Source organism: Leuresthes tenuis, unplaced genomic scaffold, assembly GCF_036924035.1.
Source record: "Leuresthes tenuis unplaced genomic scaffold, fLeuTen1.0.hap1 SCAF_2, whole genome shotgun sequence".
In the NCBI taxonomy this organism is placed as follows: domain Eukaryota; kingdom Metazoa; phylum Chordata; class Actinopteri; order Atheriniformes; family Atherinopsidae; genus Leuresthes; species Leuresthes tenuis.
This window is the reverse complement of record NW_027325356.1, coordinates 9540085-9566558: the sequence shown is the minus strand read 5'-3', so window position 1 is coordinate 9566558 and position 26474 is coordinate 9540085. Positions and strand designations below refer to the sequence as shown.

Sequence of the window (26474 nt, the reverse complement as noted above, 5' to 3'; positions counted from 1 at the left end):
TTTAAAGAATTTCTCTTATTGCAGTTTCATGTCTGAATGCTAAGCTGTGAACTGAACATGGAGAGAAAAAAAAGTGGAAAATAGCGTGGGTACAGTACCAGCCATGACTCATTCTGTACAGCAGGTCATGTCAACTTAATGTAAACCTCACTTCATAGCATACAACTGTCATTTTTAGCCACATTTGTAAAAGTTTGAGTCATAGAAAATATGAATTGATCCTTATTAAAAAGGTGGGCCTGTTTATGCCTTTACCGAAGGCATCAGTATCATGTTTCTGACACGTCGAACTTGCTGTACTTCTCCTCCACCTCATAATTGTGGTCGGCTAAATGGCTGCATGCAGCCAGCCTCAATATCTCTAAGAAGTAGTGTAGCTCCCTAAAGGATGGCTTGCAATGTAACCCAGTCAGGTTGTGAGTACAGACAACAAAGCTGTTTTTGAATTTGGTCACTGGAGGACCGGCAGCCAGCCTAAAGAGGATGTAGTGTATTGTGCAAGGCTTTTGGCTTAACCCCCCACCCCCATCCAAAAGAAAGAGGAAAAAAAGCTCAAAAAAGGAGAAATGGGTTCTGCTAGGGATTGAAGCCATCTTCTTTATAGTCACATTCTGCCTCAGATACGCAACGCTGACGAGAAACATCTCTTTTTGTGTTCAGTTGGTCTATTTCCGATTGTTAGAGCCATAAACAGTTCTGAGGGAGGTTGTTTTCTGGAGGTTTATACTCGCAGATGTCTGGCTGGTGTCCACTCAGCAGACAAATACAGTGATCCTTTGTCTCAGAGTTCCTGGAATTAGTTAAACAGCTCTAAAAGGCAGGAAAATATCCAATTAAACCAAGAGAAGAGGAGAAAGATGAAAATCACACACACACACACAATGTTTTTCAGGCGACGAGCGGAAGTGTCTTCAAATCATCGATGGTGTCGCTGCTTTTGTATATTTGCTGAGCTGTGCTGTGTTGGTTTCTCACCCTGACTGAGAGTGTAAGTGTGCTGATGTAATCCCAAGAGCAGAAATGTATGCAACTGGTAGTCTGGCTGAGGGTTTAACTTGTGCAACATGTCAGTTAAATACGCTTTTGCGGAGGTGGAAAGGCGTCAGTATGAAAATTTGATGAAACTTCTGTGAAAACTGGTTGTGGAGTGACATTTTGAGACGATCAGAAACAGGTCCTCGTCTTGCTGTCACTTCCTGCTCGACCACAACCTCTTTTTTTGCTTTACTTTGCATGTATGTGCTAAAGCAGTACAACAGTATGTTGACAGTATGAAATGTGAACATCATGTGGTAGTTTGTGAAAGAATACCGGAGAGGTGGAGCCCCGTTTGACTGGACAGGATCAAAAAGCAGAGCAGATCTTATTATAGCAGTTGAGAATTATGACTTTGGTGATTTGGGAATGTTTACATGATTGAATTGTTCCCATGCAATGCTGTGTACATGGCGTGTGCGTCATTCTACGGCCTATCCCTCTTTTCCATTCGTCCACAAGCAGTATTACCCCTCGATTGCATCACATGTGCTGCAGTCTGGCTTTCATTAGCAGACTGGTGGAGTTTCCTGGCTGGCCATGAAAACCAGTCAAAATTTCTAGCCCCCACCTTTCCACACACCCTCGCTGGCCCCAACACCACCACCAGGCTCACAGTATTCACTGCCGCTTTTCTTTTCCAGACTGCAATGCTTCCGTCCACAAGGGCTGCAAGGACAGCCTGCCTGTCTGTGCCAAGGTGAAGATGAAGGTAAAAAAAAGTTCCCTTCCAGTCGCTCCTCATCTGACTCTGTAGCATTTTGTTGTCCTGCAGCCAAGATCACTTTTCTTTTCATTTATGCTTTTTTTCCTCTGTTTCTCTTATCAGTTACCAAAACAGCAGCTTGCAGCACAAGATTCAAGCTCCCTTCCTGCAGTCACGATGAGGAACAAATGTGAGTGTCAAACTAAACCAGGTTCAAAACATAACCAACATGGCCAATAGTCATAGTATGTGACAGAAAGTAGTTCTCTACTGCACAATATCCCTTTTATTTGCAAAAACATTCAACTGCAAAGTAAAGATTAGATTTACTGAGTTAGAAGCCTCACAGAAGGTGTTCCATTCTTTGTAAATAATTCAGAAGAACATCTTTCCATATGTTGTTGTTGACAAACTCAATATTCCTCAGCATGCAGGATTCTGGCTTTAAATAGGAAGGAAACTTGGCTATTCTATAGAGGTTCTTTTACAGCAGCTGGAGGTCAAAAGGGTTTTGTTGCTCTGCCTTACATTAGTTTTCACATTCTTCTTCTTTAGAAACGTTGTTTGGCTTGCTTTGAATTGTCATACTAAAGTAAAGCTGCTCTGTCAGATCTTTCGAGTGTCACCTCTTCGGTGAAGCTTCACAGTCAGGACGCTGGTAGCCAGATTCATGGCAAAAACACTGGACCCCATCTGAGCTCGACGTTTTCACATCTGACCAAAATTCCTCAGGCTTCTTTTTCATGTTCATCAGAAAAGTTTTGTACCAAAAAGTAAACTGAACATTGATTGAAAACTTTAAATATTAATATTTAAATAGAAATAGTCCTTTACTTTGGTTTTATGCCTTCTTTGCTGATTGATTGCACACGTCTCTTGAAACTCTTTTTTTGTTTACTTTTTTTATGTTATGCACCAAAGTTACAATAGTAGCAATGGTGCTCTCTGTCTGTACATTGTCAAAACAAGGTGTTCTTTTAACGGGTTTTAGATCCGGGGATCCGAGAATTTATCAGAACACAATGGAGATTCTCTTGATTTATCCTCAAGTGGGTAGATAAAACAGACACAAACAGTAGCATCTCAACTTTTCCTGAAGTTCGTTCACTTAAAGAATCATTAGCATTATTTGGGAAATGCAGAATTGAACAAGCACTGCAGTGTAAAAGGCTTCCTTTTAGTATCCTCTGTGGTCATGGGGGTGTTTTGAGGTTATCTCTAACCAAGATATGAACTGTCTCTGCTCCAGCTGGTGGGACGAGGGAACGCCCCTGGTCAGCCATCTTGTCACCAGAAGACCATTCTTCTCTGATGATCTCGTCATCGCGGAGGCACACCAGCATCATGGCTTTCCATGGAAACAATCTCTCTAAGAGCCTCTCAATAAGCAACATAGCTGGGTAAGTTATTGTGTGTGTGTGTACGCGTGTGTGTGATGGCATGAAGAGCCTGGGGTGTTCACATTTCCATTTAAATTGGATACAATGTTTAAGTTGACATTCAACTTTTTATTAAAGCCATTTTTAATTGTTTGGTTTTATGTATTAATTGTTTTTCTTTTCTAATTTGTGAACACTTCAATGCATCACTGCATCCACAGTGTGTTTAAACAGATTAATGGGCATCTGTGGTACTAACCTGTTATGAAAACAGCATTCGTATTTTAACCTTTATTATCACTTCTCCATTCAGTCCAGTGTTTGATGAGATGCCCATTAAAGGCCTGCGGTATCTCTCTCAATCCACTGACTCGCTCAACAGAACCAACCAGGTTACAGAATCCATGGAATCTCTCACAGATGAAGGTCAGCACACGCACGCACACACACACACGTACACACACCTCTCCTCATACCCAAAGAATTGACTTAATCCCTTAGTAATATTGCAAATATTAACTGTGTTATTTGTCCAGGAACAGAGATGATGGACGGGCAGCTGATGGGGGAGTTTGAGGCAGAAGTCAAAGAGCTGGAGGCAGATTCGTGGAGTCTGGGTGTGGAGCAGCAGTACCTGCAGCTGCTGGACAAAGAGCTGGTGAAGAGACAAGATGTCATCTACGGTACAGCTAATCGTGATATACTCTGATATGAACTGATTTTTAGACGTTAAAGCCAATCTTAGTATATGACAGGCAGTTTGAGGTAAACTGTGTGAAACTACATTTCCCTGATTTGTCAGCTGAGAGTGCACCTGAGCTGTTTAATCAAAATGTTGAAGTCTAATTTGGCTTATTTATAATAATTTCCCCTCAGCTGGACTTTTATTACTCTCTGTTGAGTTTGTTTAGGTATGATCTAAGTCTGAACGAGGCCACATGTTCACATTGTTGAATCATGCATTGAAATACATCATGTTTGCTGTTAAAACTGTGAGCTGTGTCTTTTAATTTGAACCTACTTGTGGAAAATCATGATGAACCTCATTCTGAGAACCTTACTCCCTGCAAAGGCTCTACAGAGGCAAACAAAATGATTTATTGAAATGAACAAGTCACTTGGCAGACTACAGCTTGTTGTTCTGAAGGTTTGTGAAGAGTGAGGACACGGCTACTTCTGTCATGAATTGTAATCGCGTCTCCCTTTTCATGTCTGCAGAGCTGATGCAGACAGAAATGCATCACATCCGGACGCTGCGCATTATGTCAGAAGTGTTCAGCAAAGGCCTGCAGAAGGAGGTGCAGTTGGAGATGCAGACGGTTGAGAAGCTGTTCCCGGCACTAGATGACCTTTTGGAGCTCCACTCGCAGCACCTCCTGCGCCTCCTGGAGCGGAAGAAGGAGAGTCAGCTGGAGGAGGGAAGCTTCATCATCAGCAGGATAGGAGACATCCTGGTCAACCAGGTCAGAGCTGGCAGAGTGGTCCTGAATATAGATTTTGGTTCTTTCTTGATGATATTATAAATGTTAGTTGGGTAGATGGCCTATGGGTGCTGTAAAACCTTGAAATTAGAACAATATAACATTGTTAGCATTTTGACATCTGTCACATTCTGCTGTAGTTCTCGGGATCCAACGGTGAAACTATGAAGAGGGTTTATGGAAGGTTCTGCAGCCGCCACAGTGAAGCCGTCAACCTCTACAAGGACCTCATGACCAAAGACAGACGCTTCAAAGCCTTTATCAAAGTAAGAATATTTAGGTATTAAGTATTTGTCAAGTTTTTGTTTTGCTGCTTAACATTAACGTAAACATAACTTTAACACTGTTTATTGGTATTCAAGTCTTAATGCTCACTGTCACGATCATCATGTCAATTTCAACACCTACCTGATTTTTACTCCAACTGACTTTTAAAGTTTCTGAGTGATTATGCGGAACTCTGCCACCTGTTGTGTGGGCGTGTCTCTCTGAAGCACCTCTTGTTTATTCTCCCAGAAAAAGATGAGTTGCAGCATTGTGCGGAGGCTTGGTATCCCAGAATGCATTCTGCTTGTGACCCAGAGGATAACAAAGTACCCTGTGCTGATACAGAGAATGCTGCAGCACACCAAAGGTTGGTTTCATGTCAGCTGTGTTCTGCTTTGTGCACATAGCTTCATAATGGAGGGAACTGGGAGGAGGGAGTCAGTTTGATAAACACAGACTGTTAATGCAGAATGTTTCTTCCCTCTGTGCAGAGCAGGAGAGGGAATTTTAAGTCATAGGTTTTAAACCAGTAAAGAAAGACATCACCTGCAGTCCTGAATTAAGTTTTAACTTTGAACTTGTGTCCAAAGGATTCTCTCTCTCTCACACACAAACACACACACACACAAGTGAGAGCAAACAAGATGGCAAAAGAAACCGATTCCGGTGTGCGAATTGTTACAGTAAGAAGTTGATTTTGTAGTTCAAACAGCATCTTAACATTTCAGCAAGACTGCTCTCTTTGAAGTTGTTTTAGGACATGTTAAGATCGACCTAAATGTTAAATGTCAGATTTATAAAATGTGTAGAGGCAAAACTAAACCGAAGCCCTGTCAGGCATTGACACACAAGTCCAGGGATCTCTCCAACACAAAATCATACATGCCTTTTATATTTTTCACGTCTGTCCAGCATTATAAACATATTTTCATTTAAAGATTGTTTTCAAGTTATTTGCTACATCATCTTGAGCCTATTTTGAGCCTCCTCCTAAGTTTTTTTTTCTGTATTCATTCATGTGGTAAATTTGTCAGATTTGAGTTCATCTATTTTTGGAAAACTGAGACAGATGTTGGATAAGTTTTTTTTAGGACAATAGATCAAACCTACTTTGAGGAGCAGAAAACTTCACACCATATTTATATCTGATTTAAAGCAGTTCTCATCAGCTGGCCTCCTACTGTGTACCTTCTCTCTGATCCTTCCCAAGAGCCTCTTTATAGTACCATGTGGGAGCTCTGACTTAATCCCCAGGGTACTTAAGAAGACTCTTTCCTGCCAACTCTCACATACGCTGAAAGGAAAAAACACCGTATACTCACAGTTCGAGATGATGTTGTGCTGTGTAGGAGCATTGAAGTACAACAGGAGGAAAATAGCCCACTTTTTTGGCATTTGTGATATTCTCAGATAAATAAATTTACATTTGATAACTGGATGAGCCACATAGTTAGTATTAGCATAGAGTACCTCAAAAACTTCATTAACCAAATGGGTTTAGTTAGGAATTGTTCCTCATTTGGAAACTATGCTTGTTCACTTTCCCTCTGAGAGTTAACAAGAGCATTGATTCCACTCTCATGTGTACATGCAGTAGATGTAAGAAGCTACAGCTAGCAGCTGGTTAGCGTAGCTTAGCATAAAGCCTTTTCACAGTTACTCTCTAAGACTTCAACTCTCACCGCGATAGATGTAAATAAAGATGACTTGTTCTATCTTTGTGGCTCTAACTGCTAATCCTACATGCCGCTCTTCAGCTGCTTTAAAGTTGATTTTTTTTTTTGTCATTTTCTCAGATTGAGCAGATAGTCAATATATTATGTCATGAAGATCTCTGATGTTGAGAAAGAAAATGCAGTATTTCTAAAAGGCAAACATATTCATAAATTAATCATACAAGTCTGAGAATAAATGTCAAAAAATCTGTATGTACTGCAGCGGTCTGGATAAATGCCAGAAGGGTTTGCAAAATATCCCTTCATCCTCTTTGTGCTATGTGCAAACACTTTCTCAGTTGTGCTGCTCTCCACGTCAGGTTCAGCTGTGTTAGACCAGAGCTGTTGAAATAACAAATGCATTGTTGCATAAATACAATGGGCCTGAATTAATGTCTCTGCTGGTTTAAAATGTGATTTCAATGGTACTTCTGTGTAAGCTAAAGTGGCAACACAGTTTCCCTTCTAACCTGTCGCCATGTTTGCGGGGCAGAGAGCGAGGAAGACTACGATGACCTGACGGATGCTGTTCGGCTGGTGAAGGAGGTGATTGCGGCGGTCGACAGCAAGGTGAACGAGCACGAGAAGAAGCGGCGCCTGAAGGAATTTCACAGCCGCCTGGACACCAAGTCCATCATGATGATGAAGAACGGTCAGATATTTGCCAGGGAGGACTTGCTGAGGAGGAAGCTGATCCATGACGGGGCGCTGCAGCTGAAAAACATCCAGGGAAGACTAAAGGGTGAGGGGATACTTCACAGTTCTTTCTTTTTGAATCTTTAAAAGTGGAAATACAATGGAACTCTTGACTTACTTCGCTTCTTTGGTCTGTTTTTCCTTTAGATGTCCATGCTCTGCTCCTCTCGGATGTCTTGGTTTTCCTCCAAGAGAAAGACCAGAAATATATCTTTGCCATGCTGGTAGGTTGTTGCTGTCAGCTTTTCCCTCCTTTTCCATGCTCTCTTGTTCCTTCCCTCCAGTTATAAAGATCTTATATGCGCTGCCAGAGAGGTTGTTGTCATATTTTCCCATCCCACCGCTGTTCCTGTTAGCATTAGCTGCCGTGCTTAGTTTTCCCACTGTGCAATAATGCCTCTTGCTTGCACGCTAGCTCAACCTCATAACGCCAATCTGGCCCTGGGCTTTTAACCCAGCTGTGATAAATCATGTATGTTTGAGTAGTTTTTTTCCACGTTTACAGGACTTGCAGTTTCATGGCATGGAGCATTCTCCTTGTCACACATTAAGGGGAATGAAAACAGAGACAGGCCTGTGGCAGATTAATGAAATCCATCAGTAAAAAAATTAAAAAAGGCTTGACTTGTACAAGATAGGGCTGCTGACACTCAGAGGGGGTAACACCACTCTAAATGGATGACAGACATATGATCCGTGTCTTTTATTTTTAAAGTTGCGTGCAGCCAGTAGCACCTGGTCAAGAGGGGGAACAAAGTTTTCTTAAGCTTAAGTCCTCGTGATTTGAAAATATTTGGACTGAATAAGATTCCTTTTTATTTAAACAGGACACAGAATGTTTGCCTTTCCCTGTTTGCTGTTGAAAATTTGAGCTTTCTCATCTGCCAATAGTGGTTCTTATCACTAGGCTGCAGTGGAGGGATGTCAAAAACAATGAATTATGTGGAAAAAAACAAAACAATCTCACCAGATAATCACTTGATTTGATTCGAACGTCAGAGCGAAGGCTTGGATTTTTGTTCCCTTTGTTTACAGTGCAGTCACACTGAGAAGGGAAACAGAAAATTCTTAACCTATTCCTTAAACCTCAGACAAGCGGTTTGCTGGAAAAATGTGGGGATGTGGTTACAACTGAAGAGTTTGACTTGATGGAGCAGAAATCAAACGGTGGTTTGTGGTTCTGGTGCACTAAAATGTGCTTTACAATGTTGGCAGCCTTGATGATCTCACTTTGTGTTGTTCTTTTCTTTTTGTCCTACATCTTTTTCTTTTTTTTTTCTATCACTCAAAAACGACCTTTCCTTTGCCTTCTCTGCACTTGTCTTTCTCTCCTTTCCTTGATCCATAATTACCCCCCTCCTCTCTCGTTTTCTTGTGCTGCAACCCACCCTTCTTCCTGCTCTTGCCATCCTCTCCTTCCTCTTGACCCTCCCACTGTCTTCTTTTTTTTTCACCCTCTTTTCATGTCACCTCCCATCAAACACTCCCTTTCTCCCTCCTCCAACCCTCCCTGCAGGACCAGCGCTCCACGGTCATCTCCCTCCAGAAGCTGATTGTCAGAGAGGTGGCTAACAAAGAGCGCGGCCTCTTCCTCATCACGGCAGGCATTGAGAAGCCGGAGATGATGGAGGTTTTGGTCAGCTCAAAGGATGAACGCAACACCTGGATGCAGCTCATCCAAGAAGCCATGCAGTCCATGTGAGTTGGATCCATTTAGGTGTTCGTGTAACTGCTTCTGGGTTTGGGTTTTTCAGTATCCTACTATTCCAATGCTTTAAGGCTTTTTTGTTACCAGAGAAATATTTTTTCTACATTGTTCTCAAACGCTGGCCTAATCTTCGCCTTTTACTCTTACTTGTAAACTTGTAAAAATCTGCATTCCCAGTGCTTAACACTCTGGGCTGGCCCCTTAGAGTTCACTCTGTGTTGTGAGGCAGGAGTTACACCCTGCCCAGTTCTCTAGATCATAGTATATACAGTAAGTTGTGACAGAGCGCTGTGCTGTTAGGAGGATTAGTACTACTCTACCTGGGGATGGGATGTACTCGGGGACAGTCTAATGCTGGATTGGCTTCAAGGGCAGCTCACTATAAGCAGAGGATTATTCGAATGCAGCCAGTGGGAAGGAGAGAGATTTAGTACTCTGTCTCTCTCCCTCCTGCTCTGACTTCTGCCAGAATACAAAAGTGAAATCAAGCTATTGGCAGAAATGAAGATGAAAACAAAACTGAAGCTCATGCTGTCATCTCTATGGCGAAACGTATGGAGGCTTTTTGGTAGCTCTCAACTTGTGTCTTGTCCTTTGACATACTGCATAAGACAAGGATATAAATACTTTTAACGAATAAAAAAACAAAAACATCTATTATTCTGGAACATGTCAGAGGTTAGTGGATGTAACTCAGAAATGTCCTAGTTTGAAAGCATTCTGAAAAATTCCCAAAAGTTGAAATAAGAAATGTTTGGAATTTTTGTTCTTTAAACGAATTTTCACCCTGATTTTCTATCATAGGTGAGGAAAAGTTGAATCACCTCTTTCAAATTTAGAGATAAACACATTAGACATGGATTTTGTCACGTAAATCACAGCCATTTCACCTGTCGATGTTCATCATGTGCGTCTTCCCTTTGTTTGGTTGGACAGGGAGAAGGATGAGGATGAAGGGATTCCCAGCGAGACAGAAGAAGACAAGAGACAGTTAGAAACCAAAGCCAAAGAGATGAGAGGTGAGAGAGACACGTTAAATGTGGCTGTGTGAAAGAAGTTTGCTCCAAGTATCATCAAATATTCCTCTCACCTGCTTCCTGTCTGTCTGTCTCCGCTGGCCAGATATGTTGCGGCAGAAGGATACAGAGATAATGTCTCTGCTGGAAGAGAAGGTGCGGCTCTTCAGGGGAATGTGGGAGGGTGTGAACCCAGGCGAGGAGGCCTCCCGGCAGGTTGAACCTTTCTTCAGGTCAGCCTGCAGCCAGGAGCCGCCCCGGGGGGCGTCCATCATGAAAGATGCCCTGCAGGAAGGTAAGACAGATGAAGAGATGCTGTTGGCAGCAATGAACTGATATGAATACAGTGAGAGGGAGACAGACAGCATCTTGTCTCTGCTTCTATCCTGGCATTTTATGGTAAATTATAATGAGTGCCTGACATTTTCAGCAACTTCCGACATACATTCTAAGCTCCCTATTATATTCCTGCTGTGTTGGTCCATGGCATGTGGTGGTCTTTTTTTAAAATTTCTTATCAAATCTGACCTCAACTCCCTTTAAACAGGTAGTCAGTTATCAGTGAGATCATATTTAGACATCTGACACCCAACATTACTAGCTGATTTTGCTTCAGGGCTGATTTGTACATTCTTGTATATTCATCCTTCAGATGAGAGCTCATACTATTTCAGATGTAATTAGCTTGGTAGCTGCATCTATTCTGAGTTTGAGAGCAAGCAGAGGGCAAGGGCATTTGAGTTTTGGCATGATTTTTGAAGAAGTGTAAAGAAAACATAAAAAGGACACGTGATGTGTTTTAAGATTTTTCCAAACTGTGTTTGGTGCTTTCACAGCCCAGCTCATCAAATGTGTATGAGAAGAAAGCAGCATCAGCCGAGAGAGATGCTGAGCCGTATACTGTGACAAAAAGACTGAAATGTGGAGAGAGACAGCGAAGCACAGGCACATTCTCTTCCCATTAAGACCGCTTGAAATTTTAACTTGAGAATTTTTTGGAAGATTGAAAAAAAAAAAAGAACCTGAAGGCAAGCTCAGTTTCCAGGATGGTTAGCAGCTAGTTATTTTTTTCAGACTGGAAATTACTTCCCAGGCAAAAATATGTTGGTTTTTTTTTTGTTTTTTTGTTTTTGTTTTGCCTTTTCATAGTTTCCTTTTTCTTCAGAAAAATGAAGAAAATAGAATTAAAAAACTGTTCAGGTCACAATGGATGTTCCAAGAAATTGTGTTGCGCATATTTGCGTTTAAAATGAGTGAATGCAGAGGTCAAAGCTGTGAGCTACACAAAGTAGGCTAATACTTCTGCTGATTTCTAAGTATTGCTGCCAACAAACAGTGTTCCACATAAACATGAGGTTGCTTAAAACGTACCAACATTACCAATAATTTTACAGTTTGCAGGTTTGGTAACTATGAAACATTGAAATAAATATTATCTGTGATTGTGGAGTAGTAATAGTCCTAATTTGATTTGTGAATTAGTATTATGGTTGCCCTGTGTTATTCTGAGGTGCGTCCCCCAGCAACACCTTTGATTCCTCTTGTTTTCCCTGGAAAAGTCACAGTTCTGCATCTCCAGTCTACAATCCCAGCTGATACCAAAACATCTCTTACTAGAGTTTATGTGAATTTTTCGGACTGCAAATATGTTTAAACTTTTAGTGAATAAGCTCTGCAGATCAAACAGGTTGTCAATAGTTGCTAAGCAACAGGAGCCAGTGCCAGGTTGAAAACAGAAGTGCCTGCCAGGAGTCATGGGTGCAGAGCTGTGCTGTAACACAGTTAGCTGGGATAATTCACTTACTGACCTGCACATTAATGTTTGCCTCTTTCTGGATGTGTGTGTGTGTGTGTGTGTGTGTGTGTGTGACAGTGGAGACATTACAGACGCTGGTGAACAGCAGCCTGGGAGGCGCAATGGCCAGCGTCCATGAGGGAGGAGGCGCCGGACCAGTGTGTTTGCCCCGTAGAGCCGAGACCTTCGGAGGCTTCGACAGTCACCAGATGCACAGCAGTAAGAGTAAGACTGCCCCTCCGTTTGCTGACATCAGATGGTGCAGTCCAGTTTAGTCCGTCTGGTAGCTGAGAAACACTGAACTCTACCTGTTTGTCAAACTGACACCCGGTTACTGGACCAAAAAGTCCACCGTTTTGAAAAAGTACACATTCAATTAATTTTTGCCTTTAAACTGAATTTTTGTGGCGACATAACAGCAGGCGCCACGCCCAATACTTTGCACAATGCCCCTGTTCAGAGCAGTAGATAAAAGCAGTAGATAAAAAGCATTTTAGAGGGAACTCGGACAGCAAAGCTGAGGCTTCCTAAGGGGAAACATGGCCTGAAGCGATAGCTGTGAACTGATGGCTTGCAAGCTGATAGTGTGGCAGATATTGAGCTGTAATGGACCCACGTCTCTGCATCCGCAGCAGTGCTGGAGAACTGATGCACTTACACTAGTTTGATGTACGAAAAACATATATAGTAGCTTTAATTTTGTTCTAAAAGCAAATGTAACTCAATTTAACACCACACAGTCAATGACATTTTAACAGCTGCATGTGTTGTGTGGATTTCATAGATATATGAGGAGCATTTAGATGTTAAATCAGACATATTTTGCCTCTTTTCCTGATTGAAATGTCTGTGACATGCTTTCACGTAAATACCAGAGATACAGCTGTTTTTCAGTTGTCTTTGCTGTGGTCAAAGCAGCTGATTTTAAGAGGTGGAAGTGAGTCATGAGGCATCACCCGGACATTTGTTGAAAAAAAAAAGAAAAACATTAACCTTAATTAATATTGTCCCAAGGACATAAAAGAAAGAAAGAAAGAAAGACAGAAATACATGCTTTAAGGTTTAATGCTAAATGAAGTTAAAAATCTTCAGGCCTCAGCCTCTGCAGGCTATATCTGAGCATTGGAAATGACTCAGTGGATCATAATCTCTACAGGAAACCGATGATGACATCAGTTCAATACCGGTCACTTGTTGACTTCATGATCACAGAAGCTCGCTGCTGACTGAGGGAAGCTTGTGTATCCCAGCAGCGTACATATATGATCGATACTTCTGCGCTTTCTACTGAACCGCTGAGCCACAGTATTTTCCATAGATTACACACTTCTGAACTTATTATACAGGCATCTAAAGAAGAGCATTTATTATCTAAAGGTTATATTATTTGGAAGGATTTCCTTTATTATGTCTGTTTTTGAGAGCACAGAGAGGTTCACTATCAGCAGCCTTCCCAACATATTAACTGGGAAACATATTAAAAACTTTTATGAACCTTTCAGACTTTTTTTCTAGTATTTCAAAGCTCCAATTGTAAGGTAATAATGGAAGAAAACAAAAAGAAGTATTTCTATGAAGACGCGATTGATTTTTCTCCTCGCTGGGTGGGTGTTGACCACCTTCAGGATGCACTTATCGACCAACCTGTTATGTCATCTCTAAAATGTGCTCTCCTCCACCACTTTCCTCTTGACCCTGAGTGACACATTTAATCTTTGAGAGCTTGTTTTAAGAATGAACAAATACTTTGTGTTTTTTGCTGATTGTTCCTGTGGTTTACCTTCTTTCCAGGTGGCGACAGAGACGAGAGCGAGGACGCGGCGGGAGATCTGCGCAGGACGGAGTCGGACAGCGTTTTAAAGAAGGTCTGCATCTCAGCGGCCAGTTGTCTTTTTGACTCTTACGAAGCTGTTCCCTCAGAGAAAGCTTGGGCATGTGCGGCGCTGAATTCGTCTTCCACCATTAACAAACACTATTAAGATTAATTTAGCTGCTTCTCCTCCCTCCTGTGAATTAGCCTCTTGACTCTTCCTGCCAGGTCCTGTTGCCACCGGTGACCATCAGTTCTATAAAGTAGTGGATGGAAATAAATGAATCAGGTTTAAGTGCTGCTATTATAACTCTGCCCTTTGCTGTCAGTTATCCCGCATATATCTGGCATCCCGAGCTGCACACAATTGTTTCTTGAATATTTTAGTGGAGACATGCTACTGTGTTGTGCTGTCTAACAAAAACATTTTCTCACCTCCGAAGCACTAACTCCCGCTCTTCAAACAGAACAAAAGAAAAGCATTAGATTTTTCTTCCCGGGCATTAAGCCAGAGTTCAAAGAGAGTGCAGCAGTAAAAGAAGAATCAGCGTGATCATTAAAAATACAATGCAGAGTTGATTCAAGCATTTCATCTTCTATTGAATCCACATTTATGTACGGTTGTCTTTGTAAACAAAAGGTTTTTAGACATGTTTAACCCACTTTAATTTAGAGGAAGCATGGGCGCCTGCTGTCATACATAATCATAACCACAATTAGATTTCACAACACAGACACTTTTACAGCGTTTATCATGTTCACTCAGTATAACGTACAATAAACAGCCCGACACACACTGGCAGATGTGTGTGTGTGAGGGCATCCCTGTGCTGTAGCTCTGCTCAGTGTGTGTGCTTATGTTTGTGTGCAGGGAGGAAACACTAACCTGCTGCAGCTGCTGAAGAGGAACAGTGAGGTAACGCCGACTTCCTGTGTCTAATTCGCTTACAGTCGCCGTTGACATGGAAACAGTCAAAACTCTGTGTCAACATCATTGTTGCCAGCTTCAGCTGCAACTGCTGCAAAACTGTAATTGATATATTAGTAGTTATATATGATGTTCTAAACACTTTGCCAAACAACAACAACAACGAAATAACTATGAAAAAAGCCGATGGCAAGAAAACTAAATAAAAAGAGTTCAGATCAGTGCCACATGAACATTATACAGTACCTTGTTAATAGTTAATGAAATAGCACACACATCGAGTCCCTGCAGCAGTCGCAGTGTGCCCGAGGAGGTTTGACTAAAAAGCTGTTTAAAAGGTTTCAGAGTTATTTAAAAATTTAGCAACAGTGTTTCTACACTGTAAATCGTCGCTCTGTCCGGTCCGGTCAGTTCTTTCCTCTAGTTTTTATGCAGACCGTGTTGTGTAATCCTGTGCCACAACACTACCTATACTAGCTGTCTTGTGCAGCTCCCACTTACATGGGGATCTTCTTTGTATGCTGGTAAACACTGACAGCAGAGAAAAGGTCGGCGGCTCGGCCTCTTTGTCAGTGTGTGAAGGGAGTAAATGTCACATCTATAAACTCTAGTCAGTTTGTTTTTTTTCTTTTTTCTAAAAGTCAAATGATAGACGTATATTCATAAAATGATGCGTCTTAGAATAGTCGAGAGCAGCTTTCAGCAATTCAGCATCAAACAATTGTCCCCGGCAAGCTGAGGAGGATTTTCTCTCTGTGTACAGTAACAGCAGGATGTTTTGAGGTCATGTGACGCTCAGCGTTCTCTCTTTTCCAACAGCAGGTCCTCGACAGTGTCTCCAACCTACACCTCCTGCTCAGCACTCTGCAGGTACGCTGTCTCCCATGCAGTGCATCTGTGTGCACCATATCAGAACTGACATGATGCAACTCTGTGAAGCTTTTAGCTGTCAGTGTGAATTTCTGCTGCTCTCCTCATCTGTGAAACAAGGAGAGATAAATTAGATAAGCTGTGGTGAAGTGTTAACACAGACATGCAGAAAGATACCATACGGAACCAGGAGGTGTGTGTGTCTCTGTCCATCCCAGGCGGTGGTGGTCCAGCAGGACAGTTACATTGAGGATCAGCGGCAGGCCCTGACTGAGCGGTCTTCCTCTTGTGCGTCCTTGTCGCGGCAGTCCTCGCGGCCCAGCTCACTGATTGAACAGGAGAAGCAGCGCAGCCTGGAGAAGCAGCGGCAGGAGCTGGCATCCCTGCAGAGACAACAGGCAGCTCATGCTGAGGAGAAGAGGAGGAGGGAGAAGGAGTGGGACCTCAGGGAGCAGCAGCTCACTCAAAGAGAGGCTCTGGTGCACTTACAGGTAACTATGCATCATCCTCCACCAATAGAATAAGACCAAGTAGTGTATTGACTATGTCAGGCAGAAGTTAGATGCTGCTGCAGCTGGCATTCTCAGGTTGAGGAGGAGGGTGTCTTTGCCACATATAAGCCTGGTTTTTACTGCCGTTTTTGATTTGCATTTAGAAGATGTATTAAAAAAAGTTGAATGGAAAAAAAAAACCTTCCACTAATGCACAAAAAAAGGTTATATACTCACTTGTGTTTTCTTTCCTTTTTTGTGTAAGACTTTACCCCCGAGGTAAGGAGCTCATTTGTTTGTGAGAAGATAAAGATATAATGGCCATCTAGCCATTTAAATGGCACCAAATGCCTCAGCTGAAAGGCGTGATGATCATTTCTTCTTGAGCCCTAAAAGAAAAGGGGTACCTTACCTCTGTACAAAAACCACAGGCATTGTTGCCTATACCACCCCCCTGTGGCAACACGATGCAGCCTAATTTACTCACTTCGTAAATGGGAACATTAAGTTTTTTAAGAGATGGCTTCAAATTTGCTTCACTAGTGAAAAAAAAAAAAAACCTGACCCAACTACTTCTCGAGTTACGCTGTTATTTACTGACCTGTAAACGTGCCACATTTGATGCCTTTCCCCCCAAAAAAAATATCACCTAGCCTTTAGCAGCCTGGGTAAACCATAGCTACTTTCTGTGGAATGCTGTAACTTGTGCTGGTGTAGAGAGAGCAGACATCACATCTCTGCATTACTGCACAGATCAGCATACGGGTGCAGCTTGGACCAAATAGATCTGACAACTTCTTGCTTCACAGTCCGCAGCAGCAGGGCAGCTGACGCAGTGTTCAGTGAAATAAAACTTCCCAGTTCTTACATTATCAGACAACCAGATAACAAGTATTATCTGATTCTGTGGAAGGAAATTCAGCTAGAAACACAACCAGCTTTTCACATCATTACCAAACTTCCATGTAAAAAGAAAAAAAAACAACAACAACATGCACCCAGACAGCAGAGCTGACGAGGACAGCTTCAAATATGCTTCCAGTCACAATCACATTTCATCTGGTCTGAAGGTAATATTCACTGTCGTGTGTAGCCACATGTGACCGTTTACCAATATTTCCAATAAATAAAATGATCCTTGAGTTTTGGTTCAACTGATAATCTGAATCAGTACCTCAAGTTATCAAACAAATGTTGTAGTGGAAAAGATTCAGTCCATATCCTCTGAATGTCGGGTATATATTAATGGAAACAAAAAAATACTCAAGCGAAGTACAAGCTCGTCAAATCTACAGTTTAGTTGAAGAAACGCATGAGCAGACACTAAATCATATACTCAGCACCAGTCAAATCTCGACGTCCAGTTTTTCTTCTCCTCACATTAAAGCCTAGTTTATGCTTCTGCGTTACGTTGACGGCGTACCTGCGCTGCAGCTATGCCGTCGATGCAGACCTCCAAAAAATCCAAAACACGTCACGTTGGCGCGGACTGCAAGGGCTGTGATTGGTCCGCTCAGAACGTAATTTCCGGCAGTTGCTTTTTCTGGTCTTTCTTCCTACACCAGACCACCTCCGCAAACGTCTCCTCTGTCGCCTGCGCTTCAACATTCAACATATAAGCATTTGTTGAAGGCTGAATTGATTTACCTCAACAGAACTGAGCTACATTCTAAGAAAGCATCCTGTGCCTCTTACTGTGAGTTCACTAAATGGAGAAATATAATTAAGCATGGCCTTGCATGAGTCACAACAATCAGTGAGTTGATCACTCCTTTTCTGTCAATTCAATATCTGATATTGTTGCATTCTGCTTGTCTGAAGACCTGAAAAAAGCCTGCAGCATCATTATCAGTATCATTTCAACTAATCAATCAATATGCTTCCCAACCACTGCAGGAGGAAGAGATCCTGAAGCTGCACAAGGTGCTAGATGATGAGAAGCAAGAGCTGCAGAGTAAGAAGGAGGAGTACCAGAAAGACCTGGAGAGGCTGCGGGACTCCCAGAGGAAGCTGGAGCGGGACAGGGACGCCATGAGGCGGCAGCTCGACAAGATGGAGGAGCTCCGTCTGTCTGAGGTGAGCGGGGGCCCTTAAAAGCAGTAATGATTGTGTGACCTGCTGATCCCCGCGGGGAAGCGGCCTCATCTGTTGCCAAGGCTGCCACATGCGAGCACTCAGCAGGCAGGAAAGGATTCAGTGTTTTTGCTCAATGACACTTCAGCAGGGTTGATGTGTGGAGGCTCACAGCAGAGGCTTGAACTCGGGTCCTCTTCAAAGTCAATTTTGAAATGCTCTTTGATGGAGCGGTATATTTAACACGTTAATTCAAACAGAATTTTTTCCTTTGCCACCACTGAACTCTTGTGGATTCACTTATTAAATCCCTATAGTTAATAACCATTAAAACATCATAGATATTCTCTCACAGTTGAAGACACCATCTGTGAGCTCATGTGTCTAACCTCCTTCCTGTACTTCCAGAGGACTCCCTCTACAACATCAGATGAGTCCCTGTTCCTCGGCAGCTCCCAGTCTTTGGAGCTGGACCCGCTGGAGCTCTCCTCCTCCTCTTCCTCCTCACTGCCAAGGCTGCAGCCCCAGCGGTCCAAGCCCAAAGGAAAGGGCCTGAATCCCTTCACCTCTTCCTCCACCAACCTCAAGGGCAGCGAGGCCAACAACCAGATCTCAAAGAGCTTCCTGCAGCTGGCCAAGAACAAGAGCAAAGATGGGAAGGAGAAGAAGAAGAAGAAGAACAAAGGAGGGAGTGCACAGACAGCAGGTACAGGATGGTGAGCGGGAGGCAGCGGATGGATTCAGATGAATTATTCAGTGTGTCCCAGTGAGTCATCAGGTTGAAGTGGAGTGTTTTATTGTCAAGGACACTTCACATCAGATGCACAATGTTTGGTTTTTATTGAAAAGAAGCTGTGCGGTTGGATGGATAATGAGACATAAAGGAGAGGAATGAATACACCAGGTCTACAGTTGTTTTCTGAAAGACTAATTTAACCCATGTTGGTGTCCAAAGTTTCAAGGTTTTCTGTACTTTTGTCATGCCGCAGTGCATGCTGGGTAGATCTGGGGTAAAAGAAAATTTCTCGAACAGTTCAGAACTTCAACAGGACTCGTTTGAAAGTGGTAGAAAATGGCATTCCATTTTCTTCTTTAAGCTTTTGAGGAGATGGTGAACCTTCCACATGAACGGCATTTTCTCATCACCTCAACCCAAATAAGGTCACATTGGAAGTGAGAAATGAAGCAATGTGCAGTACGCATCTGCTGACGCACGCTGCTGCTTTGCGACACGTCTTTCACCACAGTTGCCAGGTCTGCTGGTAACAAGCAGCTTTGTGCTTCTTTTTTCTTTTTGCATCTGTAAAATGGAAACTAATTTCCTCTCGAACCAGACGTTTTCATCTGCAGTGCACATTGTTGGAGCTCAAGGTCATCTTTGAGTCAGAACTCCGCCTCTCTGCATTAGTTAAAAAACTATCCTTCCGCTGTTTGTACAGAGTTGTGTGCTCACTCATTCAAGAATCCTTTTTTTTCCCAACGTACCTCCGTGTGTAACAGCAGCACATCATCCTCACACAGACTAACCCGGTAAACCTTTTTGGATTCTGGACATGTGCAGATCTGACACCATATCCAGCTCCATAATCTGAATACTGCCTGTTTAGAGTGAGCTAAATAATCAGATTATTATGACTGTGAACCTCAACTTCAACAGTTTGATAAGAGGGCAGCACACATGCCTTCTACAATCCGCAACTTTTTTTTTTTTGATGCTCTCAGATCTGCTTAGTATTTCGTCTGGGTCACAGAGACTCTGCATAGATCTGCTGCAATATTAAATTAGTCAGGAAAGTAAATAATTCAGCTGTCCTACATTTCAGGGGGAGTTAGTTGAAGCACCCTTTGAGCCTGAGTAGGAGTTTATTAACTGAGCTGTATATTTAGCTGTTTTCGCATGTAATCCTGTGTTTACTGGTCAGGAGCACAACAAAACTGAAAAATGCATGTAAACTTACATTCATAGATATGCAGTGATGGCTGTGATCTGAGCTGTGAGCTAACCTGCAGCTCCTGACAGCTGTTTTTTCTTTTCCCCGACAGCTGTTTAACTGGATCTCAGTGCTGCTGCTCCCTAAAACTCAACAATCCAAATCCTCTGGTGTGTCTGTGACACTGACTCCTCTCCTCTCCTCCTCGCAGACCCTCAGCACGTCCCAGAGCCTCCTATGGATGGAGAGATCTTCTTCTGCTAAGAGACGCTGCGTTCCTCCTCTTCATCATCAACACGAACCTGCCATGCCATTCTGAAAAGAGAAGAATGTGGTGCTTCCACACACTGTACAGTGCAGCGTGTGATACTGCAGTGCACCACAGGGGCTGTTTGAATCATCTTGAAAAGGCTTTTAATTAATTAGTTGTATAACATTACATGCTAGAAAAAAGCTGAAAATTGGATTTTTCCTGTGTTTCAGAGTGTAATACCACTGCTTTTAGTATGTGTATGTGTGTGTGTGTGTGTGTGTGTGTGTGTGGAGGGGGGGTATTTTAGGGATTCTGTTATGTTGTGGATGATGAGATCCATCCATGTGGCATTTGGACGTTCTGTGTCCAAAAATCCACTTTCATTGTCCAAAGAAATGATTCAAATGTCTTCATTTTCTGTAATTGGAGAACTCACTGAAAGCCTTTCGCAGTGAAATGCCTCTCAAGTTCGACCAAGTGTCCCAGTGGCTTTCGCTGCCTTTCTGTCTGTATGTCTGTCAGGCCACCTTCTTCCAACGCTCCGTCCTGGAATCAAGGGCCAGCCGCAGCAGGCTGCTTTGTTTATTGACAAAAGCAAAGCCTTTTCCCAGCAAGCAAGGACGATGCAGCCGAATCCAAGTGCCACTCAGACACAGAGATGAATGTGGGCGGACTCCACGTGGCACCGGAAAGTCTTCACTTCACTGAAAATCATATTCTTTAACTGTTACTTCAAGACTGAAACCACAGAAGGGAATATTTGTTGTTCTAGCAACATTTCTTCTTTTTTTTAAAAAAAAGGAAGCCCGGTGCTGTTTCAGTGTTGGTTCCTGTGTTCCGCTCCAAGATGCTGCTCTTTAAATGTACACACTGTCACTGTGTCTCTCTGTGTTTTAGAGCCTTGGGTGAATATTAGCTTGATCCTCACGTTATCTGCCCGTCGGTGAGCTTAATGCAGCCCTCATCTTTCATCTAAACTCAGAGGGGCTTTCCTTAGTTTTTTTTTTATCGAGTTTAACTCGGCAGTCGGCATCCTAACGGTTTCTTGCTCCCTCTTTCAGCTCTGGTTATCAGGTCTGTAGATGCACCTGCCGGTTTTAAGTAGTGGAGGCTTGTCATTTAGACAAGAGGCAAAACAGCTGGGTTAGTGTAAGTGAGACAGAAGGTTAACTTAAACATGTTTACGGTGTCCCTGTGTAATGGCTCCACCTGAGTCTGATCATTTCATATTGTTCAACCCTCATCAGTGTTGTTTCGCACTTTGGTCCCAAACATTGATACTTTTTTGTCAAGGACATCTTTGTATTCATTGCATTTTTTTTTCTTCTTCTTGAAAATCAAGAGCAAGAATGATCCAAAGAAAGCTGATTTGTTCGATTACATAAAATGCTGCCGTTAATTATTTTTTTCTTTAAATGAAAGAAGAAGCTTTTATGGAGAGTTTCCATTGGGATTTGTCTTAATGTTTAAGCCAGTGTTTTAGACCCACTCAGGCCACATTTCAGGCCACACAACTACCTGCTGGACAGGTAGGAAGGAAAAAAAAAAGCTGTCAACCTGTTGAAGCTGAAAAAAAAAAAGAAGAAGAATCTTTTCGCCACGAACAACCGAGCAGCATCACAGCACCGCCTCCTCGCTGCCTCTTTGTCTCATGTTTAAGTGCTTGTTTGTTAACTTGCCGTCTGTCTGGAGGATTTGACTTCATGTCCAGGCTGGTGCGTTATAGTGTGTCTTGTAAGAGGCTTACGAGGACTGCCAATTAGTTGGTTCATGTCTTTTGTTTGTGGCTCTGGTGTAATCCTTTCAAAGAAACAGAAAGGAATGGGCTTTCTTTTCCCCCCTTTTTTTGCTTTAGGTGTCCATATGCTCTGACCACTGGGGAGCACTGCACCTATAACTAAAAAAATCCCTCCTTCATAAAACAAGAGTATGCAGAAATAATCAAACTATTTGCTTGTGTTTTTTTTTCTACCTGCTGTGAAAAATTGACCGATTTTTCTCGGCAGGTCATCGCTGCACAGAGATAATGTGATGAGCGCAGGCTCTCGCACTCTCCCCACGGCATTTGTAATAGACTGAAGAAACAAATAAGTTGTCAGATTGCAATTGGTTATTCTGTGAAAGCAGTCGCTTTAATGTTGGGTGGGAGTGGGGGAGGGTGGGGGGTGTTGAGGGAGCGACCGGGCAGATCCACCAACCTGTCTCAACCGTTAGGGACAATCAGCAGACACAAAGTCAGGAAAAGGAACTCTTGCCCGATCGTGTTGAGCCTGAATATGAGACAAGCGTGTCCATCAGGTGAACCCTGCGTAGCCTTAAATCGTAATGATTAAATGCACTAGAGTACAACCCAGCGTCTTCTCGGGAGATAGAGGAGAGCATTTATACCTCGGCTTTCAATCGAAGGAAATGTTTGTACTATACAAATGGTACACGATTGTTTCATTCTCAACAATGTAAAGATAAAAAAAAAAGAAAAGGGCAAAAGTGTAAATATGATTTATGTATAAAACAAATCAAATGTACAAAAGAAATTCTTTGATTTGTGATTTATTGCAGCATTTTGTAAGAATGTTTTATTTATGTATTAAGCTCACCCTCAGGGTGGTGAACAATGTAAAGGCATATTTCCCTCACAATAAAAAAGAAATCATAATGCACATTGTTGGTTTTTGCACAGCGATTTACTTTTCTTATTGTTGATGTTTTCGTGATGACCTTCTAAAGGAGAGGGTTTGTGTCTGTGTTGTGTCTTTATTCAGCATTCCAACCCCAGAGGGTTTAATTCAGTTTGTCCATACAGCACCAGATCACAGCAAAAGTTGTCTAGAGCCACTTTAAAGAGAAACTAAACAAGTTAGATCGTGTCCAATTCAGTTGAATTCCATCCAAACCAATGAAATCTTCATTTTAAGTGCGTCACATACTGTGTTGTGCCGATTACACAAGATTTCCTAAGCAAAAGCACAGTTGTTGCTTTGGTTTTTTTGGACTGACAGCTATGGGTAGTAGAATTAAATCAGAAAATGTTGAAGCTTCCTAACAATAGAATCAGCAACATCAGAAACTGCAATCAAACGCTTCTTATAACTGCTGACAAGCATTTTGCATGTCTCCACTGGTATTTTGGACCATTCATCGTCTTTAAGATGGGAAGGCCTTCTTGCCATCACCCTAATCTTTAGCTCCCTCCACAGATTCTCTATCAGGACTCTGGCCGGGCAACTCCAAAACGTTAATATTTTTCTTGACTAACCACTTTTTCTCCACTTTTGCTGTGTGTCTTGAGTCATTGTCATGCTGAAATGTTCATGGCTGCCCAAGGCCAAGTTTCTCTGCAGCCTGCCAGATGTTGGAGTTAAGAATATTGGATGTCGTCTTCTTTTTTCATGGTGCCATTTACTTTGTTTTGGTTGCCCCCCCCCTTCTAAAAGCATTATGTTCCCACCATGCTTGAGTGTGTGGATGGTGTTCCTGGGCTTGAATGCTTGAAGGCTACATAATTGTGGCCAAACAATTACATTTTTGTTCAATCTGCCCTCGAAATAAAAGACCAGTTTTCTTCTTTGTCCAGATGAGATTTTTCAAAGGCCAAGTTCGCTTTTATGTGCCTTATTTGGAAAAACGGCGTCCTCCGTGGAATCCAGCAGTATGCACTGTCTGATAGGCTGTCTACCTTGAGATGTTCCCGCCAGCATGACCAAGATTATTCAGGATAGCCTTGGTGTGATTATCTGATTGTTTTACACCTCTCGCACCATCCGCCTTGCCACCCGTGAAGGTGTCACTTTTGACTTGACTTTTTAATAATACTTTCTGCTGTGGCCAATGGAACTCGGACATTTAGATATGGCCTTGTAGCCCTTCCTGAGTTGTGAGCAGCCATGATGCTCAACCACAGGTCATCACTGAGCTATTTTGTTTAAGCCATGACTTTTACCTGTTAAGTTGATCAAAAAACAGCTGTTCCCAATTAATCATAGTCATTAGGATGCTTTCAAACAGCTTGGACTGTTTGGAATGTCATGCAACCTTGAATGTCCCCATAGACTGTGACAATTTGCAATGGGTATAAATAATATCAGACACGTCAAACATAAGAATAGTTTTTTTCACTGAAATTGATGGTATATTGTAGTATTATATTTGGACACACATCTTTATCCTTTCCATTTAGAAGAAACATGTTGGTCAAATAATACAAATGACCTTAAATGAAAATCTGCCAGGGGTATGAATAATTTTGAGCTTAACTGTATATCAGAGCCAGTGACAAGTATGGTAAAACCTAGCCATTTAAAAAATTATAGTAAATGATGTGACTTCCTCCACTGACAGGAAAAGTAACACTGCACATCATGCTAGATTGTGGTGTTCTGCTAAGAAAACTGCATCCTGCTACCTACCTTAACATTTTTTGCATACCAGTTTCTCACACACACACAGTCCACCTCTACTGTAGTAGTTTTCCCCAGCAGCAACTACCTCAGATGGGCTTAAAGAACACATCAAAGATTCTGAGGTAATCACGCAGCCTCCTAACTCCCCAGATATCAATCTGGTGGCATCTGTGGGAAGAAAGTCTGATTTATCAAGATCTCAGCCAACAGCCACATATCCCAAAGGTTTACTGCTATCGACCTGATACCCGACCTTCGACGACACCCTCAGGTGTTCTTTGTCCAAACTCTGACTGGTCAGAGATGTTTTGGTGGTGTGAGGAGGACCTGCTTAGTATTAGGCAGACGGCTCTAATGTCAAGATGACCAAGATCTTTGCAGTCGTTTTTCATGCGGAACCAAATAACTTCTGAATGTGAACAGATATTTCAGCTTTTTGAGCTGAACATTGTTTGTCCAGGTAGGAAACAGCTAACTACTTGTTCATCTGATTATGGTGAAATGGTCAGTTCCTTTGGAATTCATAGATGTTTGATATAAGTTTCAGTCCAATCTACCAAATAATGGGAATTATTAAGGTGCAGGATTTAACAAGACTGGCGACCTGTCCAGGGTGTACCCCGCCTTTCGCCCGATGACTGCTGGGATAGGCTCCAGCCCACCCGCTACCCGACCAACGGATTGACGGTATAGAAAATGGATGGATGGATTTAACAAGGTCCCATGATCTTTCATGGAATTTCTTTTTAATGGCATGACATGAACTGGAAGGTCTGATCTATCAGCTTATTATTTCAACCAGAGCACTTTTATGTCTTAAATCTGCATGAAGGGTGTTGACAAGATTAGAAATATCTTCTCGTGGCTGTCTGTAACATCAGCTTGTTGAAATGTTTGCCTGCTCTTACATAAAAAATAGCTTGAAATGTTTCTGAGGGTTTATCTCATCTACTACCTGTTCCAAACCCCCCACCCCCCACCCCCCCTTTCCAAGACATTCCATTTTTTTTGGTGTATTTTATGTGTCGATGATCATCTTGTTGAAGGGTCCACTTGCAGTACAACTTTCAGTCAGATGACCAGTCTCCAAACCATAACACTTCCCCCACCATGCTACATAGCTGCTTTTAGATTATTCTCCTCAAAAGCTGCCTTTGGTCAGCACCAAACATGTCTGCTATTGGTTTGAGCTTACTATTTATGATGCACCTCTCCATCCCAAATTATACCAACATTTAAAAAACAAAACAAACCTGCTCTTTGGCATCTTGTTCACTGGTAGCAGCAGTTTTATTCTATTGATATTTTTGTACAGCAAAGACTTTTTGTTTCCTGGAACGCTTCCCGTGTTTGTCCAATATGTGAAATCTCTGTCTGATTGTAGACACAGCACTTGGACTGCAGCAGCTACCAGAGTTATGAGCTGAGCTGAGCTGAATTAGCTGAGGCAGCCAGGCCTGGAAAAGAACCACAGTCAGTTGAAATCTGCACTAATTGCTTTTTAATGTGAAGATTTATTTCATATAATTTAAAGATGTTTTTAAGTCCCTCGCAAGAGTCACAGGCATCCACAGCCATTTTTCCCGAGGGCCTCAGAGAGTTCTGGTATGGTTACACCACCACTGTAGGTGCTTAATGCATGTTTTTGTTATCATTGTTTACACATTTTTGAATATTGTAACAGCGGTCTGTTGTGCTCATGTAAAGTTGAATTCACCCTCTTCAGGTCAGCAGTGATCTCTGCCGTCAGTTTGTATCATACTGAGTCATGACAGTGGTCTGAACTGCACTTGCATTAACATTGCTGTTATATCCATGAACCAGTTGTCACACAGTCAGCATTATGGTTTCAGAGGCCCCCGAGTGTGGGACCCTCGATCCATAATACCCATAAAGAAACCTAAACAGCTGCCATTAATT

General features: G+C 42.3%; 2 protein-coding genes across 8 annotated transcripts in view; one reads left to right on the top strand and one right to left on the bottom strand.

Annotated features, from left to right (window-relative positions):
* Nucleotides 1-22816, top strand: part of LOC140301581 (A-kinase anchor protein 13) — a 103158-nt gene extending 80342 nt beyond the window's left edge. For 3 of the 7 annotated variants that reach the window (XM_072380126.1, XM_072380120.1, XM_072380121.1), the window contains 22 exons: nucleotides 1680-1747; nucleotides 1865-1931; nucleotides 2991-3141; nucleotides 3434-3546; nucleotides 3657-3803; nucleotides 4339-4583; nucleotides 4742-4867; nucleotides 5118-5235; nucleotides 7077-7325; nucleotides 7427-7503; nucleotides 8796-8977; nucleotides 9924-10006; nucleotides 10110-10298; nucleotides 11877-12023; nucleotides 13590-13663; nucleotides 14480-14524; nucleotides 15356-15406; nucleotides 15625-15897; nucleotides 17794-17973; nucleotides 18379-18676; nucleotides 20113-20427; nucleotides 20462-22816. In XM_072380126.1, coding sequence (XP_072236227.1) covers nucleotides 1680-1747; nucleotides 1865-1931; nucleotides 2991-3141; nucleotides 3434-3546; nucleotides 3657-3803; nucleotides 4339-4583; nucleotides 4742-4867; nucleotides 5118-5235; nucleotides 7077-7325; nucleotides 7427-7503; nucleotides 8796-8977; nucleotides 9924-10006; nucleotides 10110-10298; nucleotides 11877-12023; nucleotides 13590-13663; nucleotides 14480-14524; nucleotides 15356-15406; nucleotides 15625-15897; nucleotides 17794-17973; nucleotides 18379-18676; nucleotides 20113-20165 — 2936 coding nt within the window. In that variant the 3' untranslated portion in view covers nucleotides 20166-20427; nucleotides 20462-22816. Of the gene's footprint in view, nucleotides 1-1679; nucleotides 1748-1864; nucleotides 1932-2990; nucleotides 3142-3433; nucleotides 3547-3656; nucleotides 3804-4338; nucleotides 4584-4741; nucleotides 4868-5117; nucleotides 5236-7076; nucleotides 7326-7426; nucleotides 7504-8795; nucleotides 8978-9923; nucleotides 10007-10109; nucleotides 10299-11876; nucleotides 12024-13589; nucleotides 13664-14479; nucleotides 14525-15355; nucleotides 15407-15624; nucleotides 15898-17793; nucleotides 17974-18378; nucleotides 18687-20112; nucleotides 20428-20461 lie in introns of all 7 variants that reach the window. The other 4 variants (XM_072380123.1, XM_072380124.1, XM_072380122.1 and 1 more) reach the window with 4 other exon arrangements.
* lrrc28 (leucine rich repeat containing 28) overlaps nucleotides 1-26474 on the bottom strand; it is a 362729-nt gene that overhangs the window by 215484 nt on the left and 120771 nt on the right. The window lies entirely within an intron of this gene.